This window comes from Carcharodon carcharias, chromosome 7, assembly GCF_017639515.1.
Source record: "Carcharodon carcharias isolate sCarCar2 chromosome 7, sCarCar2.pri, whole genome shotgun sequence".
In the NCBI taxonomy this organism is placed as follows: domain Eukaryota; kingdom Metazoa; phylum Chordata; class Chondrichthyes; order Lamniformes; family Lamnidae; genus Carcharodon; species Carcharodon carcharias.
Genome location: NC_054473.1, coordinates 117,643,633 through 117,665,115, shown reverse-complemented (window position 1 = coordinate 117,665,115; position 21,483 = coordinate 117,643,633). Strand labels below are relative to the sequence as shown.

Below are 21,483 nucleotides of genomic sequence, written 5' to 3'. Positions count from 1 at the left end.
CTATCATGCAAATTTTACGAACCCAAACATTCAACAACACATACCTATACTTAAAAGATAAATCTATCTTCCTATCACCTCACTTCTTGTCCCAGACTGCAGAGACTAGCTGAGGATTAGCTGGATTGAGGGTATGCTGATTTATTTTTTTTCATTAAATAATAAACTTTGCTATGTAGCTTTGAGGATGGGGAGTAATGGTTAGTCATTGCCATGGAACCAAAACCTGGAACCAAATTCTGGTGAAAGGTCACATCGATACTTTGAACCATCTTGCCCTTCTACAACAGAAAGAACAGAACCTGCTAGAAATACAAAGCAAATTTGTCAACTGTTGTTGACTGAAGCTTCAAGCTTCACAGTTTATTATAATTTATAAAATACAGTTGTATTTTAACTTGTGTTTCCTTTTTCAGAAGCTCATTTCAAATGGATGAAGGCTGAAAATTACTGTTGATGGTAATAGTCGATGAAGGTATGACTCCACCGTATGATAAAAGCAAAATACTGTGGATGCTGGAAATCTAGAACAAAAACAAAAATACCTGGAAAAACTCAGCAGGTCTGACAGCTGCTTCATCAGAACATCTGATGAAGGGTCATACGGACTCGAAGCGTCAACTGTATCCCTCTCCGCAGATGCTGTCAGACCTGCTCAGTTTTTCCAGGTATTTTTGTTTTTGTTCCACCATATGATGTTTTTCTTGTAAATTTTAACTTTTTCTTTAAAGTCCCTTGCATAAGCTTTCTTTTTGTGTATTGGAAATTAAGTCGTTACAGGCCACAAACAATCAAAAATAAACCAAAAAATAGTTTGTAGAAATAGGTACAGAACATTCTAGCCTGATGTTTGTAATCTGTTGCACTCTTCTTTGTAACCTATTGCTTTTTCCACAAAGACAATTACAAATGAGTATGGGGAGCCACTTTGCCCAATATTCAATCAGTTATTAATGCCTTCATGTTTTCATTTGGTGTTTACTGTTAATACAGGTGACACAGTCTCTCTCTCTCCCTAGTTAGCGCATGGTAGCAAAGGGACCTTCATTATAATTACATAAACAAACTGGGAGCAACTTTGAAAGGTGTGGGCATAACTGATACTGCAATTCACTCTCAAACAGGCCCCCACATTGAAGTTATATGCTGTGTTTAAAGCTAAATACAGGTGTTTCAGCAAGCTTTTATTTTAATTAAGTAAAATTTAATATCATTTCAGCCTCACTTCAAATCATGGCAGTTCCATTGTCATGGATTATCCTCTTTATTTTAAAAAAATCAACATTCATATAAGCAATCGATAGACATTCCCCTGAAAGTTCTTTTCAAAAAATTAAACGTTTTAGCAACTTATTTGTCATATTTTCTTTTTGAATAAATAATAAATAAATAATAAATAAATACCATCGCCAGTTCATCTGAAAAAAAAAATCTCAATTTCTTTCATGAAAAGTGGAAGATGACATCATCTGATTTTAGGGTCTGACAGACTAATGATTCAGCCTACCTGTTTCAATCTAAGAACGTTCAATTTAGTGAAGAAAAAAGCATTTTTTCCAGTGAAATATTAACAAAATGATCCATGGGTTCAAATGCTATCAGTTTCAGGTGCTGTTGGTTGGCATGTCTATATGTGGGAGTTACTGGATGAGTAGTACACCTACCTGAACAAGTATTTGGCGCAGCTCCTCAAAGTAAGCTGGGAAATCTGCTTCCACCTGGAGGTCTTCAATGGCTAAGAAAGATGCCATGGATTGGATGAGTTCACCAGCAAGGTCAATATCCTCTGTTCTGATGGTGACCTGTTTGCAGGGAATAAATGCCAATGGAAATCATCATTAAAAGCAGCTATCTTCTGAGATAAGGACATACCATTCGACACAATACCACATTCAATGACAGCACTATCCAGTCTTCTGCAGAAAGGATCATCTTATATTGGATTAGATCTGAAGCCATGTTCCGCAAGTGGAAAAAAAGATGTTAAAAAAGAAGCAATTTCAATGGTTCCCTAAAAATAGTCACAACAATAAAGTTCAGAATAAGAAAGAAGTCAGTCCACAGTATTATCCCTCCAAGAAAATGTTGCACCACTCAACTTAACTGCTTTAATCTCCTTAGTCAGGTGAACAACTACAAATAAATCCTACAAGAGGAGAAATTACACAATGTCAAAAATACTGGGAGGATTTCAATTTAACATTAAAAAGCTTTAATGTTCAGCCTTGACTACATGCATCAATGCCATCTTTGAGCTGCCAACAGGATGAAACTGCAGAATTTCATACAGTAATGTTATTCCACAACTATATTTATTATGTTTGTCTTCAAACTAGCTCTAAACCAGGCATTTGCCCAGTTCTTTTTAAACAACTTAATCGATACAACAATAACTAACCTTCCAAGGAATTTATTCTACATATAGAATCACAGAATAGCACAGCATAGAAAGAGGCCATTCAGCACAATGAGTCTGCACCTGCTCTGTCAAAGAGCAATCCAGTTGGCCCACTCCCTGGCTCTTTCCTGATATCCTTGTAATTTTTAACCTTTAAGTACTTATCCAATTTCTTTTTGAAAGATATTATTGAACAAGCTTTCATGTAATTTGCATTACACTATAATCCCAGTGATACATGAATTATCCTGATAGATAACTTTGCCTGTGTCAAAGGTCTTGTATGCTTCATTTAACCCTCTGTGCTTCATATGCCCATATCTATTTTTCTGCACAGCAAGATAAATTCTGCTGCTCTCCAATGTTGTTTAAGACTTTTTAAACAACTTTGATCTTGTTCTCTCAACTCTGATCACCACTTGAGCATATTGACTATCCACAATATCCATGCCTTTGAACATTTACGGACCTGTGACTCACTGATATCTCAATCAATTATAAGCAACATATGGCTGAGAAGGCTTTCAAATTAAATTCAGCACAATCTGTTGAGACAACTCGCCATGGGAGACCAAGTGGTGCTACAATTGACCTCGGTTCCTTCAGGTTAGGCAAGATAAAATTGGCTGGGGTACTCACTCCTAATCTTTATTTTGAGATGTTCATTTGTGCGGACAGGGTCATACTCATGCTCACTGTGATGCCTGTGAAGTAGCATAGTCTGTCAAAACTTAAAACCTCGTTCACATATAAATAATTATCACTTGGAAAAGGTCCCAGAAAGCATTAGGCAATTGCAGATGCCTTCCAGAGAGGTAAAAGAGAGAAAAATGACAGGAAGATAAGGAATAAAGTTAAAAAAAACACTTGGCTCTTGGTTCCAGTTAATCTATTTTCCTTCAACAAGTAGTTCAATTTTATAAGCCTATCCTTGTAATTAAGTGTTTTCATTCCTAGAATCACCCTTGTTGATTTTCCCAATGCATCAATCCCCATTTAAAGATAGGGTGCCCAAATGTGCATGCAATGTTCCAAATGAGGCCACACTATTGACCTATATAAGGGTACAATAGTTTAATTTCCTTTATTATCAAATAACCTTTTTTGGAGATTAGGTGGCAGAAAAGCAGGACACTAAGCACCGCACTAACAAATACAAAAAGTGCTGGACAAACTCAGCAGGTCTGGCAACCTTTGTAGACAGAGAGAGAAAGAAACAGAGCTAATGCTTTGTGTCAATATGACTCTTCTTTGGAAGTGAATGGACTTGAAACGTTAACTCTGTTTCTTTCTCCATAAATGCAGCCAGACCTGCTGAGTTTGTCCGCACTTTCTGTTTTTATTTCAGAATCTCCAGCATCTGTAATATTTAGCTTTTATTTTAGCTCTAACAAAAATATCTGACTAACAAAAATATCTGACTCACAAAACTGACCTTGATTGTTCCTAGAAGCATATAAATATTTCAAGAACCAGTACAGACAGGGATAGCTGGCAAGTTACAGATTTTTCAAAGGCTAATGCTAACAGCAACAAGTCTAATTTATTGAGACAAGTACAGAATGGTCCTGCCTTTGCCTCTGAAATGCATCCCAATACTTGACTGATCTTTTGAACAACATAGGCTGGATAACCTAATGTTCAAAAATTACATACAGTCATTCAAAAGCTGCAAGAGTGTCATTAAAAAGAAAGGGCTCACATATACACGGCATCCACTGTGAACTGAATATTGGAATGTATCTGCTGCCATGGTGTCAATGCTGGTTTTCAGGATGATTATTCTTTTATCTCCCACCCTCACCCCATCAGTCACTGTGAAATAAGCATCTGTTCAATAATGGCAAATGTTTGGAAGCCAAACAAAGTGACAGTCCACAGCGGATCTATGAGCAAACTGTGCAGCATCAAGCACTAAAAGATCTTTGGAAATAGAAATATTTCAACAGTAATTGTTAAAAGACTGCTTAGAGCTTGGTTTGGAATAACTCATTAGCCTGAACATACCCATGGTTTGTAATAAGATTACTGACATTAATATTTACACTTGCAATCTCAGCTGCCCTTTGGGGCACAATTCATGATTTCTGTATGCAACGTGCTTTGTATTTAAACACAGATCATCTATGGAGGGTTTTTTTCTCTAAATCTTTTGATGTCTTGATTAAATTCAACTTCCATGAAAGTTAACTTTTCCAAATTCTTAAAGAAATACTCCATCAGCCTTAAACAAAGTTTCAGATGAGAAGATGGGAGAACAGGAAAAACTTGCATTTATACAGCATCTTTCACAGCCTCAGGACATCCTAAAACACTTTACAGCCAATTAATTATTCTTCTGATGTGTGCTTTCAAAGTATAGTCCCTGTTGTAATATAAGAGGTGCGCAAGGAGACAGGCGACTATGCCGGAGGGAGACAAAGACTGAGTAAGTAGCAAATTAGGTTTGTGTGGTAAGTCTGTTAAGTCCCTTTCAGGTTTTAACTATAGATTAAGAATCAAGATCTAAGATAGTGGGGCGGCAAGGTGATGCAGTGGTTAGCTCTGCTGCCTCACAGCTCCAGAGGCCAGGGTTCAATCCTGATCACGGGTGTCTGAATGTGTGGAGTTTGCACGTTCTCCCTATGTCTGCGTGGGTTCCTGCCGGGTGCTCCAGTTTCCTCCCACTGTCCATAAATGTGCTGATTAGGTGGATTGGCTACAGTAAACTGTCCCCCAGTGTGTGTGTATGCATGTGAGTGTGCCCTGTGATGGACCAGCATCCCATCCTGGGTGTATCCCGCCTAGTGCCCATTGCCTGTCGGGATCGGCTCCAACTCCCACGACCCTAAATTGGATGAAGCGGTTCTGGAAAAGTGATTGCGTGATCTGACATAGTAAGTTAGGTTAGCTTGTTAAACAGAGAACTGATTGGAGTGGCAGTTATCTGTCAGTCACCTGAAAACAGTTGGTTCAAGTGGTGTTAATTACTGTAGCAGGAAGTTAAACTAGCTAGTGGCTCATCAGAGGGTCTACAAAAGAGGACAGGCTTTTCAAACCACACAATCAGTAAGGGGAGATCGGTGACTGCACTGTGGGAAAGAGTTGTGGCATACATAGGAATTATTCTAAGTTAATTAAGTGAGCAATTAAATTAGCTAAATAACAGAAGTACAATGGCAGGGCAGGTGTTATGTTGCAGCTGTGGAAAGTCGGTGCTTTTGGACACCAAGGCGATCCATGACAAACATGTCTGCAGAAAGTGTAAGCAGTTCAAGGAGTTCTGGATTATCGATCTGGAAGTCGAACTGCAGACACTGCACAACATAAGAGACGGGGAGAAATATCTGGACCTTTGTTACAAAAGATGGTCATGTGTCTTAGAATAGGGTCATCTGTTTTGGTCAGCAATGAGGGACAGGAGGATGTGACCGTTAGTGAGGCAAGTAATGGGACTGAGCAGACAGTAGTGGAGGAGCCTCAGACTTTGCAAATGTCAAACAGGTTTGAGGTGGGGTCTGCAAGGTGGATGAGCAGGCTGGCGATGGCACCATGGTACAGGAAGCCATTCAAGTGGGAGGAGCAAACAGGAATGTAGTAGTAGTAGTGGACCATATAGGGAGGGGTTCAATACTATTCTCTGCAGCAAAGAGCAAGAGTCCAGAAGGCTGTGTTGCCTGCACAGTGCCATGTTTGGGACATCTGCTCAGGGCTGGAGAGGAACTTGCAGTGGGAGGGAGAGGATCCAGTCATCATGGTCCATGTAGGTACCAACGACATGGGCAGAACAAGGAAGGAAGTTCTGCATAGTCAGTACGAGAAGCCAGGTACCAAATTAAGAAGCACAACCTCAAAGGTAATAACCTCTGGATTGTTACACGAACCATGTGCAAATTGGCATAGGGCAAACAAGATTGGAGAGATGAAAGTGTGGCTCAAAGACTGGTATTAGAGAGGTGGGTTCCAGTTTGTGAGGCACTGGCACCAATACCAGGGAAAGTGGGGGCTGTACCGTTGGAAAGTCTACACCTGAACCGTGCTGGGACATGTGTTCTTGCGAATCGCATAACTAGGGAAGTGGAGGGGGCTTTAAACTAAACAAGGGTGGGGAGGGGGTGAGGGATCAAGCTTGAGTGGATGTGGCAAATCAAGGGGTAGATTCAAAGCAGGAGACATAATAGTAATATGGGAAATGAGGGTCATCGAATAACAGGAAGGGGTGCAGAGATAAAACCTAAGAATACACCAATAGTCAAGACTAGATGTTACAAAGATAACAAAAAGACAAAACTACAAGCTCTGTATCTGAATGCATGTAGCATTTTCATAACAAAGTAAATGAACTGATAGCATGCATTGAAGTAAATCAATATGATCTAACAACCATTATGGAGACATGGCTGCAGGATAACAAGGATTGGGTCCTGAATATGGAGGGGTATATGATATTCAAGAAGAGTGGAAGCTAGGTAAAGGTGGAGGGGTAGCACTGTTGATCAAGGATAGCATTTGTGCAATAGTTAGAGGTGACCTTGGTTCAGGAGATGAGGATGTAGAATCAGTTTGGATGGAGATGAGGAATAGTAGCGGAAAGAAATCACTAGTGGGAGTGGTCAACAGGCTACCTAACAGTAACCATATTGTAGGATAAATTATACAAGAAGAAATATTGGGTGCTTGTGATAAAGGGACAGCAATAATCATGGGTAACTTTAATCTTCATATAAACTGGAAAAATCAGACTGGCAGTAGTAGCCTGGATGAATTCATAGAATTCTTTCAAGGTAGTTTTTTAGAGCAGTATGTTCTGAAACCAACCAGAGAGCAGGTTATATTAGACTTGGTTTTGTGTAATGTGACAGGATTAATTAATGACCTCAGAATGAAGGAACCCCTAGATAGCAACGGCCATAATATGGTTGAATTTTACATCCAGTTTGAAAGGAAGACGAGTGGGTCTAAGACTAGTATTCTAAACTTTAAAAAGAGCAACTATGAGGGCATGAAAGCTGCGCTAGCTGAAGTGAACTGGGATACTAGGCTAGGGGATATATCAATAGAGAAGCAGTGGGAGATATTTTAAGGGGATACTTAAGAATACTCAGAATAAGTACATTCCTACTATAAAGAAACGTTCTAAGGGGATGACCCACCATTAACTAAAGAAGTTAAGGAAAGCATCAAACTTAAGGAAAATGCAGATAACTGCACAAAGATGAGTGGCAGGTCAGATGATTGGTCAGAATATAAGATCAGCAGAAAATGCCTAAAAGGTTAACCAGGAGAAAGAAATTAGAGCATGAGAAGCGAGCTAGAAATGTAAAAATGGATAGCTAGCGCTTTCACAGGTATTTAAAAGGGAAAAGAGTGAGTAAAGTGAGAGTTGGTCCTCCAGAGAGTGACTGTGGGGAGTTAATAGTAGATAATAAGGAAATGGTGGATGAAGGGTACAAATATTTTGCTTCTTTCTTCACAATAGAGGGTACAAAAACAATCCAGTAATAGCTGTAAATCAGGAGGTGGAAGGGAGAGGGGAACTTGGTGAAATTACAATCACTAGGGAAGCAGTACTGAGCAAACTGATGGAACTGTGGACTGGCAAGTCTCTGGGTCCTGATGGACTTCATCCAAGGGTTTTAAAAGAGGTGGCTAATGAGGTAGTAAATGCGTTGGTGTTAATTTTCCAAAATGCCCTGGATTCTGGAAAGGTTCCATCAGACTGGAAAGTAGCAAATTTAACCCCTCTATTCAAGAGAGGGAGGAAGAAAATGGAAAACTAAAGGCCAGTTAGCTTGACATCTGTTGTGGGGAAAGTGTTATAATTGATCATTAAGGAGGTTATAGCTGGGCACTTAGAGAAACTCAAGGTAATCAGGTAGAGTCAGCATGGTTTTGTGAAAGGGAAATCGTGTTTAACCAATTTATTGGAGTTCTTTGGAGGAGAAACATGCTGTGGATAAAGTGGAGCCTGTAGATATGCTGTGCTTGGATTTCCAGAAGGCATTTGCTAAGATGACACATCAAAGGTTATTGCGGAAAATAAAAGCTTATGTTGTAGGGGGTAAAATATTAGGATGGAAAGAAGATTGGCAGAAAACAGACAATATGCATAAATAAGCCCTTTTCTGATTGACAGGATGTGACAAATGGAGTCCCACAGGGGTCTATGCTGGGGCCTCAACTTTTTACAATTTATATCAATGACTTAGATGAAGGGAGTGAAGGCATGGTAGCTAAATTTGCAGATGACACAAAGATAGGTAGGAAAGTATGTTGTGAAAAGGACATAAGGAGGTTGCGAATGGACATAGATAGGTTGAGTAAGTGGGCAACAATCTGGCAGATGGAGTATTATGTAGGAAAATGTGAAGTTGTTCACTTTGGCAGGAAGAATATAAAAACAAGTGTTACTGGAACAGAACGGCTGAAGAATTCCGGGTGCAGAGGGATCTAGGTGTTCTAGTGTATGAGTCACAAAAAGTTAGTATACAGGTACAGCAAGTAATTAAGAAAGCTAATGGAATGCTATCGTTTATTACAAGAGGAATTGAACATAAAAGTAAGGATGTTATGCTTCAGTTATACAGGGCATTGGTGAGACCATGTCTCAAATATTGTATGCAGTTTTGGTCTTCTTATTTGAGGGAGGATGTAAATGCGTTGGAGGCGGTTCAGAGGAATTTTACCAGATTGATACCTGAGATGAGCAGGTTGTCTTATGAGGAAAGGTTAGTTAGACTGGGTTTGTTTCCACTAGAGTTTAGAAGAGTGAGGGGTGCCTTGATTGATGTTTCTAAGATCCTGAATGGTATTGACAAGGTAGACATGGAAAGGATGTTTCCTCTGGTGACAGAGTCCAGAACTAGGGGGCACTGTTTTAAAATTAGAGATTTCCCTTTTAAGACAGAGATGAGGAGAATTTTTTTCTCTGAGGGTTGTATGTCTTTGGAACTCTCTGCCTCCAAAGGCAGTGGAGATGGGGGTCACCGAATATTTTTAAGGCAGAGATAGATAGATTCTTGTTAGGCAAGGGAATCAAAGGTTATCGGGGTAGATGGGAATGTGGATATCAAAATACAAACAGGTCAGCCATGATCTTAATGATGGCGGAGCAGACTCGAGGCCAAATGGCCTACTTCTGCTCCTATTTCGTATGTTCGTAGGGAAATATGGCATGGAAACAATGAAGAAAAATGACCATAGCATTTGTTTTAGGTCGTGAGTGACCGATAAACTTCAAATAGTGCCCTGGGATCTTTTACCCCCAAAACGCATTATGTGTTCAGTCTCTGGAGTGAAATTTAAACCCACAATCTTCTTTAATAACATGCTCCCCAAAAGTTCAGGGCTCCTCACGTTTTGGAATAAATACACTTCTGCTGCACCCAATCCTGAGACACCAACACCTGAAAGGTTTTGCCATTCCAAAGCCCTTGGAAGGGGACAGTCATGGGACTGTAGCTAGAAAATTGATTTGTGCCACAGCATACAAATTGTCCATCTTTCTTATCCAATCAAAAGACTGGAAGAATTCCATGTTGCACAACCCTGATCAGGGAAGCTGGACAACTTGGGTAAATTTGCCCCACTAGACCTGTTTGTGATGAGTTGTATAAAAATTTCATAGGATTACATTGGATATATGACACAGAAACAGGCTTCTGGTCCAAAGCAGCCTATGCTGGTGTTTATGCTTCACTCGAGACTCCTCCCATTTTTTCTCATCTAAATCCAAGATCATCGCATCACTGATAATTAATAGCAAACAGCAGACATGGGGAGGTTCTCAGAATTTTACTGTACAAGGCACATTTAGCAACAAAAAGTAGTAGAGTTTTAAAGTACCAAGAAATTGGTTGGAGGGCCGTCAGGGTGTTAAGAGTATTAAAGACTAAAGAACAAGAGGAAGGAGCTAGTACAGTTTTGTAATATCAGGGCTTTTAACAATGAGGAGAGGGGGAGGAAGCAGGCAGAATTTTAGACTATTGATGTGTTAAAATACAAGGTCTTTCTTTTTTACGTGACTGTCATCGGATGATCAGGTATTGAACACTCACCTGTTCCAACACAATCTACTCCAGTGAAGATGGTAAACCTAAGTATTGAATTTAAAATAAAGAAACTTAGCTTTGAAGATTCCCTCATATTCATACTGAGTTGCGATACATCTTGTTTCCTTCGCATGTGTTACAATCCCAGCTGAGGTTACCCCTGGACAAACCTGATCCCAAAGTGGAACCCAGCTTGGTAGATCCTAACTTTTATTTGTTTGTGCAGATACGTGGAGAGTAGCTATTCTAGAAGCAAAGGAGTCAACTGATGAACTTTTAACAAAAGAATAAAACATTTATTCAACAAGAAAAGATGAACTATATTATAATACTCCTTCACCCACAACTATACCTTTACAGATTTGTAAGGATAACACAAATTATAAAAGTTATCTTATACTTTAATGTTCACAGTAAATAAACAGCCCACGTACACCCATAGCACCCTGTGGTCAGACACACCACATTCTGAAACCAAGTAATAGATGTCACCTCAACTAGATACTATGGATCACTCCTCAACTCACCCCCGCCCACCCCGCCGCCCACCACAGATGCTTGTCACACGTGAGCCAATCTGTCTCGCTGAATTCTGTCCTTCACATGAGGGTTTCCAATCTCCACTCTCCAAGACCTCAACTTGGAATCTTCTCCCAAACTGACATTTTCTCTCGGAAACCTTCCACAAGGGTTCAACTCCAGGGTTTTGAACTCTCCTTCCGATGCTCCTCTTCCTTGGGTTACCACATGCATTCAAACTGTCTTCCATGCACGCTCTCTCACCAACTCAGCCTTAACAGTACACTACTGCTTCACATGCCCATAGCAAAGAATTACAGACCTCCAGTTGTCTCTTTAAACCTTGTTGCTTCTTGCAAGCTGTTCTCACTTTAAATCTGAAGCTTGGAGACTTTCTCTCTGCCCCTCACTCTTAACTTCACTTAAAAGGACCTTTTCCCAGGTTCCTGTCCTTGCTTTGACTACAAGGTCTCCTTTGGACTTTCCCTTCTTCCACTCGTCTGGATTTTTGGGGATTTCTTCGCTTGGGGCCTTTTTGTTCTTTTGGGAAATCTGCAGTTCCCTCTCCCAGTGTCCAGTCTCTCTGGTTCCTGGCTACAACTGAACTTAAAACTGCTGTTTCTTTAGTTCTGAGTGCATGTCTGTGGAAGGAACCTGCCTATCTGGCATCCCTGTTGCGAGACAACAGCACAATTCTTTCTACTCTTGTGTGTTTATTTTATAAGGTCATAAACTTCTCATTAGAAATCCAAGCTTTTAAAGTGAAACTAATACTCCATTTGACCTTTCTTAACACACTGATACTAAAATACAAATCGAACTTAAACTTCAAGGCTAAAACTCGTTCCTAACTCCAACAAATACAAATATAAAGTACTTAAACTATCTCTATTTCCTAACACATGTCATGGCCTTTAAGTTTGACAATGACACAAGTCTCACTGAACAGGGTCAAAAACAGAATTACCTGGAAAAACTCAGCAGGTCTGGCGGCATCGGCGGAGAAGAAAAGAGTTGACGTTTCGAGTCCTCATGACTCTTCCACAGAACTGAGCGAATATAAGGAGAGAGGTGACCCTCTCCTTATATTCGCTCAGTTCTGTGGAAGGGTCATGAGAACTCGAAACGTCAACTCTTCTTCTCCGCCGATGCCGCCAGACCTGCTGAGTTTTTCCAGGTAATTCTGTTTTTGTTTTAGATTTCCAGCATCCGCAGTTTTTTGTTTTTATCACTGAACAGGGAACTTGGTAATCTACAATCTTCCTGCCTATTGTTACAAGTTATCCAAAGTAAAACAAAGCATGTTTGTGTGTGATGAATATACATGGGTAAACTGCTGGGAATGGCTGGGGGTTAGTACTTTCCATCAGATTCTGTGTGTTGGTCACTGGGGATATACTTTTTTGGTGTACAGCTTAAGTTCAGTTGTAAATGGAATAAATTGTTAATATTTCAGGAAAGGTTTCCTCTCCTCTCAATACACAATCTAACAGCTTAGAGAATACAAATGCAAAGAGGTAATGATGTTGTTTTATGAAGTAATGGTTAGGCCAGAGTAGAGTTTTATGTGCAGTTTTGGATAGTCTATTATCAAAAGGACAAAAAAGCCATAAAGAGCTCAGATTCACCAAAACTAGAGCTGAGGAACTACAATTATAAGGTGAAATTTGAGATGCTTACACAATTTTCAAACGGTGCAGTGAGGGCTAAGAAATTTAATATAGATTCTTAAAATTATGAAGAGTTTTAACAGCATTAATAGGAAAAGATTATTTCCTCTGATTGGAAATCAATGAGGAAGACAATCAATGTACAATTTTCACCAAGAGAATGAAGTTGAGAGAAATCTCTCTACATGATGAGTGTTAGAGCACAGAATGCTTTCCCATGAGGTGCAAGTGAAGCAGAGGCCATTGCATCTTTTAATGGATAGCTAGACATTCGTAGTAGAGGAAGATATGAAACTATAGAGAGACTGCAAGATAGTAAAATTAATTTGGAATACTCTAGCAAAGGCAGCACACAAACATGATGAGCCAAATGGCATCCTTCTGTGCTGTTAACCTCTATGGGTCTGTTGCACTGTTTATAACATTTTTTTTTGACAAGTCAGTATAGTAAATTAATTTTACCTCTCCATTTGTATTCATTTTCATGCTCAGCTGTCCACCATCTCTCAGAGATGTGAAGCAGACTTCCAATGGCATACTGGGACATTCAATGTCTTCAGGTATGAGGAAGTTCTGATTCATCCACATCAGAACCTGTAAAGGGCACAGCAAATGAGACAGAGAGGGGTAACCTCAGTAACCACATTTAGGCAGCTTTCTATACATCATGGAGAAAATGTGTACTCAGCAACCACAATCAGACTGTTCCATATATACTATAGAGAAAGTGTTAACTCAGTAAACACCATCAACCAGCTCTCAACAAACAACACCTATAAAATCACCATGTAACAGGCCCAACTTACCTTCCATCGCCTGGCTATCTGCTTCATCCTAGCTTTATTTTGAAGAATGAAACGAAAGCACCAGTTTAATTAGGTAGAATTTTACAGACTCTCAACCAGAGAGTTTGAAGATGTTGGGGGCCTGTAAGATTCACTTGAGTGGCCTTCCTGCCCACCACTGAGCTATCAGAAATTTTACCGGGGGTGGCCAGCCTCATTTGAGGCCCTTTAGTGGCCAATTATTGACTACTTAAGGATCACTTCTGGCTGGACTACAATTTTGAGGATGGTGAGAGGAGCTCAAGGACAGGTATATACTATACAACATACTCAAAGATGATGACCCAGCCTGCTTGGATCTCAGGTAGAATAATGGTGAGTGGGGGGAGGATGCCTCCATCATTGGCTCTCTTTCCTGGTCAGGGCACAACCCCAATGTCCGTCCTCACCTCCCCCCACCACTCCCCGCAACCACCTCCTACCCAGGTTCTCCCTCCAGGCCTTTCCATCACAACCCTCACAGCCTCCTTTCCGCACCCCCCCTCCAACACCACCAAGGACTTACCAGGGCTCCTGGCACTTAGACTCATGGGGCTAGGTGTCGTCCCGGCAGTGGCCACCACTTCCGGTGGCACTGCTGGGATTAGAGAGCTGCCAGCCAATCAGAGTATTAAATGACTTCTCAGCAGTCGACATTGGCAGGAATACGTTCCCCACCAACTTTTTCAGTGGTTAGGTGGGAAACCCCTAAATCTGAAAAATCATGCCTTTTGTTCTTTTACGCAATATGATTTGACACTTAGTTGTGATACTGAGCAACAGTTGAACAGTTAAGCATCATCATTAGAATCAAGCAAATAGGTCAATGATAAGATGAACAAATAAATCTTGTAACATAGTAGCACCTTCCGATCATAGTTTTTGGTAGTAATGTGAGGGGGGCTGCAGATAAGGTGGATTCTTGATTAGAGAGGGATTTATGAACAGTATGTTTTGTGATAGCTCATCATAATATATTACAAGGATCAGGAATAAATGAGAGGACATACAGAATTCAGGGTGTTACAGGGAGGAAAGCAATACAGGTAGGGTATAACAGTGATCAACATATTAGTGAGTGTCACAGAGAACAACATGTTACAGAGAAAATATTACAGGAATTGGTGTGTTACAGAGAAGCCATTATAGTGAGCAACATATTACATGGAATGTATAGCACATTCTTACCATTCTCTGGGTAAAATGGTTTCTCCTGAATTTCCTACTGAATTTATTAATGGCTATCCTCTAGTTTTGGTCTTCCCCACAAGGGAACATTTTCTCTACACTGACCCTATCAAAGCTTTTAATTCTCTTAAAGATCTCTAACAGGTCACCCCTCTTCTTTGGTAGATAAAAAATCCCAGCATGTTCAGCCTTTCCTGATAACTATATCCTTTCAGTTCTGGAATCATCCCCATGAATTTGTTTTGCAGCTTCCCCAAATCCTCTATATCCATTCTGAAACATGGAAACAAGAACTGCGCACAGTACTCCCAGTGTGCTCTAACTAGAGTTTGGTTCAAGTTTAACATAACTTTTCGGTTTTTCAATTCTACCCCTCTAGGAATGAGCCCTAGTGCTTTTTTTTTGGCTTCATTTACCTGCACTACAATCCCCAGATCCCTTGGTTCCTCAAACCCATTCAGATTCTCATTGCGCAAATAGTAAGTTTCCTCTATATAATTCTTACCAAAATGCATCACCTCACACTTGAAGCTCTTTTGTCAATTACGCACCCATTCTGCAAGTTTAATATCTTTTTGTATTTTGTCACATTCTTACATCGTATTTAGTGTCGGCTGCAAGTTTTGAAATTGTACTTCTGCCTTTGAGTTCAAATCATTAACTTGATTATGGAAATCTCTTCCCAACTCTTATTAGTCTAAGTAGTTACTCCTAAATCTTACTTTCTCTTTTATTTTGTAGCCAGGTTGCCATCCATTCTGCTATCTGTCCCTGACTCCACATGTTCTGACCTTAATCATGTGTCTATTATACAGTACCTCATCAAAGGCCCTTTGAAAATCCAAATATATTCAATTTACTGTACGATCCCATCTAACTTTTTTTATTACTGCTTCAAAGAAATCAATAAAGTCAAGCACCTACCTTTTTGAAATATATTTTCAGTTTCTAGAATCATATTTTAAAAATATTTCCCACTGGTGTTCAATCTCTATGTTAAAAAGATTCTATTTACTTTCCCTAATTTCATTCTCATCCCCTCAAAATTAGCTTTTTATCCCAATCTATTAAAATGATCTTTGTCTTATTTAAGTCCCTCAATCATTATTTTAAACCATATCAGGTTATGATCACTGTTGCCTAGATAATTCCCTATGATTAAGTCTCTTATCTGCTTTGGTTCGTTGAATTACTACAGAATCTAATAATGTTAAATGCAATATTTTAGAGAGAAAATATCACAGTAAATGATGTGTTAGGGAGGTGGGCTTACCGGGTGAAAATGCAGGTTGCGGAAGCCTGCTATAGAGAGAGGTGTGTTTCAGAGACTATTATGGTGAGGGACACATCTCACTTCATTATAGTGAGTAAATGAATACTGAAGAGAATTTTCTAGGTATGCGTAGTGCTTATAGTGAAAAGTACACCACAGATTCTGTTGTAAGGAAGGCCAAGTATCACCAGAGAAAGAAAGGAAGACTTGCATTTATGTTGCACTTTTCATAAGTACTGGATATCTCAAGGCACTTCATAGCCAATGAAGCACTTTCTGAAGTGTGGTCAGTGTTATAGGCTGATGTTGATGATACAATGCTCACAATATGGGACTTGTCTCCACCAAGGCACCTACAGTAATTGAAGCATTATAGGGGAGGATGTTCTAAGCAAGCAGTTTAGCTTATAGATGGTGTTATACTTCGTGCCTCTGCTAAAGAGTATCTAGAACAGTAATGTCACTGTTTTTTAATGATTTGTTTTTGACTGCCAACAGTACTCTAAGCGCAATAAGTATTTGGACTTTTGCAAATGTAGAGCAAATTTAAAGCGTAATAAGATTGCAGAGGCTTGTGCTCTAACAGGCTTCTCTCAATCTAATCTAATTCTACATTAACATATGTAATTGGGCTCCATTTCGATCCGCACTGTTCACCTCAGTGATTCAGATCATTGTATTTGATGGATCTCAGATCATCTGGATTACAACCACTCATAGCCCTAGTTGTTGCAGCAGCCTGAAAAACCAGAAATGCGGGTAACACTGAGGTCCTGCCAAATTTAACAGCCAGACCTCATATGAATTTTCTTTCTCTGTTTTTCGCCTGCCAGGTGGTCAGATTGAAAGTCTATCTGACTTTTGAGTTGGAAGGCCAACACTGGAAGGCTGCAACTAAGGTGCAGAAAAGAGGAAAGGAGAGATCTGGTGGGGCAAGTGATTCAAATCGCAGTGGACATTGTGGGTTGACCTTGAGGCTTTCTCGTCCATCCTGGGGGGCTTAAATTCTACCTTTTAAGCCTTAGTAGAGTGTTTCAGTGGTGTAGGCACTTCCTTTACAAATTTTCTACTCTCTCCCTTGCAGCATTTTAGTCTTATTCATTGCGCTCTTCAACTTTAGCTTTTAGTTCATTACTTTCTCCTCCCTCTTTCTGATGGATCCTCAACCCATTCTTTGCAACGATTGAAAACCTTGCAATACTAAATCTATTTTAGCCATCCCTACAGCATTCAAAAATCACATGCTTGGCAACATTAATCACAGCTTTAGTGATGTCCTGCACAATGGTCTCTGACCTTTCACCTAGGCTTCTAAATCAACAACAATAAAATAACTGTAGGAAACACTTGGTGATTGAGAAGCACTCTGACTCACCCTTTGCACGCGATCACTGACTGTGAAGGTGACGTAACTTTGAGGCTCTGAAGCAGTCCCAGGAGTGCGGCGAGCATACATTGAGAATCGGGGCAGCTGCCTTGTCAGCTCGAACACATGGAACTGCATGCTAAATAAAAATATCACAATACGTCCACTTTCATTCACACATCTCCATATTTTTTTGCTTGTCCAGTTCAACAGGATAGTTCTACAGCCACATTTACTCATCTGAATTCCTGTATAATTCAAGAGATCATACAGATGTTAGCAAACTGACTGGGCCTTCTCAGAGCTGCTCCTTGCAGTAGTGATTGGGTTCTCTCATGGTACTAACTAATGTTTTGTGCTTTACGCCTTCATGGAAATGCTGAAACAGTTTGCCAGTTTACTATTTGGTTACCGACTGTCCTGCTTTGAGTGAGGCAGTAATGCATTCAGTTGCAGTACCAGGGATTGAGACATAATAACAGCTACATTATTTCAACTCAAAATAGAGAGAGAAAGTAAGCACCTTTTCAAATGTCTCAGCAACATACGATGTTCACATACAATGATCTAGTTTGAAGTGCATTAACAGTCATGTTGAGAAACACTAGTGACCATTCACACACAAGATCTCAAAAACACAAATGAATTCACACATAGCAATAGGATTAGACCATTCAACGCTTGCCATTTTGTTGGTCATGGCAGCTCCATCCTTTTACACCTAATTCACTAACCTTTCCCTATGTCTCGTAATAACCCAACTCCAAGTAAGTACCAAACTCCCTTTTAATAGGAACATAGAAGAGTTGATTTGTTTTTAATGTAGTTTCAAACAGTGCCATGGGCTCTATCTTATGCATCTGAACAGGTAGGAAACACCTTGGTTTAATGTATTATCCAAAAGATGGAACTACCAACAATGCAGAACTTCTGCAGTGTGTACTAGAATGTGTGGACCATGTGATCAATCCTAAAGCAGAGCTTAAAACTACATCCTTTTGACTCAGGTGGAAGTGAGCCAAGCTCACACACTGCCTCAGTAAATATCTTTGTAATTACGCTAGCAAGTTACAACAGATTTGCCCAGCCTCCCTCCAATGTGGGGTGAACCCAGCCTTCCTGTCAAACATGGAGCGGTTATGTTGCTGTGTCATGCCTCACATTTTCCTTGCAAATAGGCTGGAGACAATGAATGTTCATGTAGTCACTTTACAGTGCATTGGACTCCAAATGTTTGCCTCCAAAAACACAAAATGCAGGAACAAAGACTTCACGCTCAGTACACTAGGCACATTTACCATGTCATCCCATTCATCCCATTGCACTGTATATTCCACACCTACAGATAATTGGCATCTGTTTGTACCACTATGAAGTTTGGCTTAATAAACTGTATTCAAATAAAGGTATCTGCAATTTATACAATATGCTATTTATGGAGGGCTCATCCAGTATCCCCTCCCACTCTTACCTGTTTCTGTAGCCCACAAAAGCCTTGATGTGCAGATCCACTGGAATATCTTTGGGTGGAATGATGGGGACAAAGATCTGTCCCGAGAGATTATGTGCACTGGGATGAACCACATAAGACTCTCCATCAAATATACCCTCAGCAAAGATAAGCACAGCCCGAATGATGGTATCTATAATTAAAAACACACATTCTCTACAATATGTGAGCCAGACAGGAGTTCAGAACAAAACTCAGTGGATTCAAACGCAGAAGATAGGTTATATGAGTAACTGGTAATACCATAAAGAATTTTAACGGCAGAGAAGGAGGCCATTCAGCCCATCATGTCTGCACCTGCTCTCCAAATGAGCATTATGACTTAGTGCCATTGCCCTGCCTTTTCCCCCTATCCCTGCACATTGTTTCTATTAAAATAAGAGAAGGATATGTTTCTCCAAACCAGTACGTTTTGCCCAATGAGTTCATTAATATTTGAGTAACTTGCACAGGTTACTTTTGAAAACTCACTAATGGTGTTCCATTAAACTGACACTCCATGGTACGATGAGGTGAAGTCACACCTGCCAGCAATGCAATAAACAGGTTATCCGTTTTTAGGGATGCTGGCTGACGGAAAAATGTTGGCCAAGATACTGGGAAGAATGCCAATGCTCTTCTTCAAAATAGTGATATGGTAAATATTCCATTCATAATAACACAACTATTGTTCCCAATAGAGGGTTTGCTATAGATGGGGGTTGCCAATGAGCTTGCTAGACAGCAACATTCAGATTAAACCAAACAGCTGGTTGAAAGGTTTTGATAATGTAAATACGCAAAAGGATGAATTATTGCAATATTAAATAGTTCCAAATTAATGTAAGAAATTCTAAAAGTCAGCAGCAAACAAAAGGCACATATGTCCTTGAATAAAAAGCAGAAAGACACCCTCTTCATTGATATTTTTCCTGCTATCTGTAACTTAATATGTCTCAAGGAAGACTCACCATTGGATGTAGAAATGTTCAGCTCCACATGAGGACTTTGGTTGGTGGTGTCTATATTGACAGATAAGCCTGTCTGCAGTTGTGTATTGGCTGGAATAATGCCTATCTGTCCATCCCCTTCTCCACCCAGGGCACTCAAGGCAACCTGACACAAATGCAACACGTACACATTTGATTAGCTGTGTAACCACCCGTTATCCATTCACAGTGTTCTCTGCCAGTCATTCGTGCATTATGGCCCCCTCACCAATTACTGAAACTCTCCAGTCAAGCATAACACAGGTTTGACTCCCTGTCCAACATATGAACATACAAACAAGGAGCAGGAGTGGGCCATTCAGCCTCTCGAGCCTGCTTCACCATTTAATAAGATCATGGCTGATCTAATAGTAACCTGAAATCTGCATCCCACCTACTGTCAATAGCCTATCATCCCCTTGCTTACCAAGAATCTATCCACCTCTGCCTTAATATTCAAAGACTCTGCTTCCACCACCTTTTCAGGAAGAGAGTTCCAAAGACTTGTGACCCTCTGAGTGAAAAAATTTAGCCTCACCTGTTTTAAATGGGCGACCCCTTATTTTTAAACAGTGACCCACAAGACAAAACAACCTCTCCACATCCTACATGTTGAGACCTCAGGATCTTATATGTTTCAATCAAGTCGCCTCTTACTCTTCTAAACATCAGCGGATACAAGCCTAGTCTGTCCAACCTCTCTTCATAAGACAATAACCCAGTCCAGATATTAGACTGGTAAACGTCCTTTCAACTGCTTCCAATGCATTTACATCCTTCCTTAAAGTGAACAATACTGTACACAGTACTCCAAATGTGGTCTCACTAGTGCCCTGTACAGCTGAAGCATAACCTCCCTACTTTTCTATTCAGTTCCCCTCGCAATAAATGATAACATTCTATTAGCTTTCCTAATTACTTGCTGTACTTGTATACTAGCCTTTTGTGATTCATACATTAGGACACCCAAATCCCTTTATACCTCAGAGTTCTGCAATCTCTCACCATTTAGGTAATATGCTTCTCTTTTATTCTTCCTGCCAATTGGACAATTTCACATTTTTCCACATTACACTCCATCTGCTAGGTCTTCGCCTACTCACTTAACCTATCTATATCTGTTGTAGTGTCCTTATGTCCTCTTCACAACTTACTTTCCTACCTACCTTTGTGTCATCAGCAAATTTGGCAACCATCCCCTCAATCCCTTCATCCAAGTCATTTATATAAATTGCAAACACTTGAGGTTCCAGCACTGATCCCTGTGGCACGCCACTCGTTACATCTTGCCAACCTGAAAAAGATCCATTTATGCCTACTCTCTGCTTCCTGTTAGCCAGCCAATCTTCTCTCCATGTCAATATGTTACCCCCATACCATGAGTTTTTATTTTCTGCAATAACCTATGATGTGGCACTTTATCAAATGGCTCCTGGAAATCTAAGTATAGTACCTGCAGCAGTTTTATTCACAGCACATGTTACTTCCTCAAAGAACTCTAATAAGTTGGTTAAACACGATTTCCATGACCTTATCAAGCACTCCCTGGCCAGGTACAATAGGACTTAAATGTCACTTTACACTGTCTCATCTGACACAACTAAGTCAGGTGAAGCATGGATTAGATGCATTGTATATTACAGATCAGGTTAGGAGAAAAGAAAATTAGAGAAAATCTTATTGTAGCAAACAACTTGAGTGACCATGGTAGAAAAATAGCAATTTGAGGTCAGTGTG

The 21,483-nt window shown here is 40.0% G+C and overlaps 1 protein-coding gene across 2 annotated transcripts in view; it reads right to left on the bottom strand.

Moving 5' to 3' along the window:
- bbs2 (Bardet-Biedl syndrome 2) overlaps window positions 1-21,483 on the bottom strand; it is an 81,956-nt gene that overhangs the window by 22,698 nt on the left and 37,775 nt on the right. For both annotated transcript variants that reach the window (XM_041192730.1, XM_041192731.1), the window contains exons 11-15: window positions 19,729-19,873; window positions 18,740-18,911; window positions 17,278-17,407; window positions 13,080-13,211; window positions 1,665-1,802 (exon numbers count right to left, since the gene is read on the bottom strand). In XM_041192730.1, the coding sequence (XP_041048664.1) occupies window positions 1,665-1,802; window positions 13,080-13,211; window positions 17,278-17,407; window positions 18,740-18,911; window positions 19,729-19,873 (717 nt within the window). The remainder of the gene's footprint in view (window positions 1-1,664; window positions 1,803-13,079; window positions 13,212-17,277; window positions 17,408-18,739; window positions 18,912-19,728; window positions 19,874-21,483) is intronic.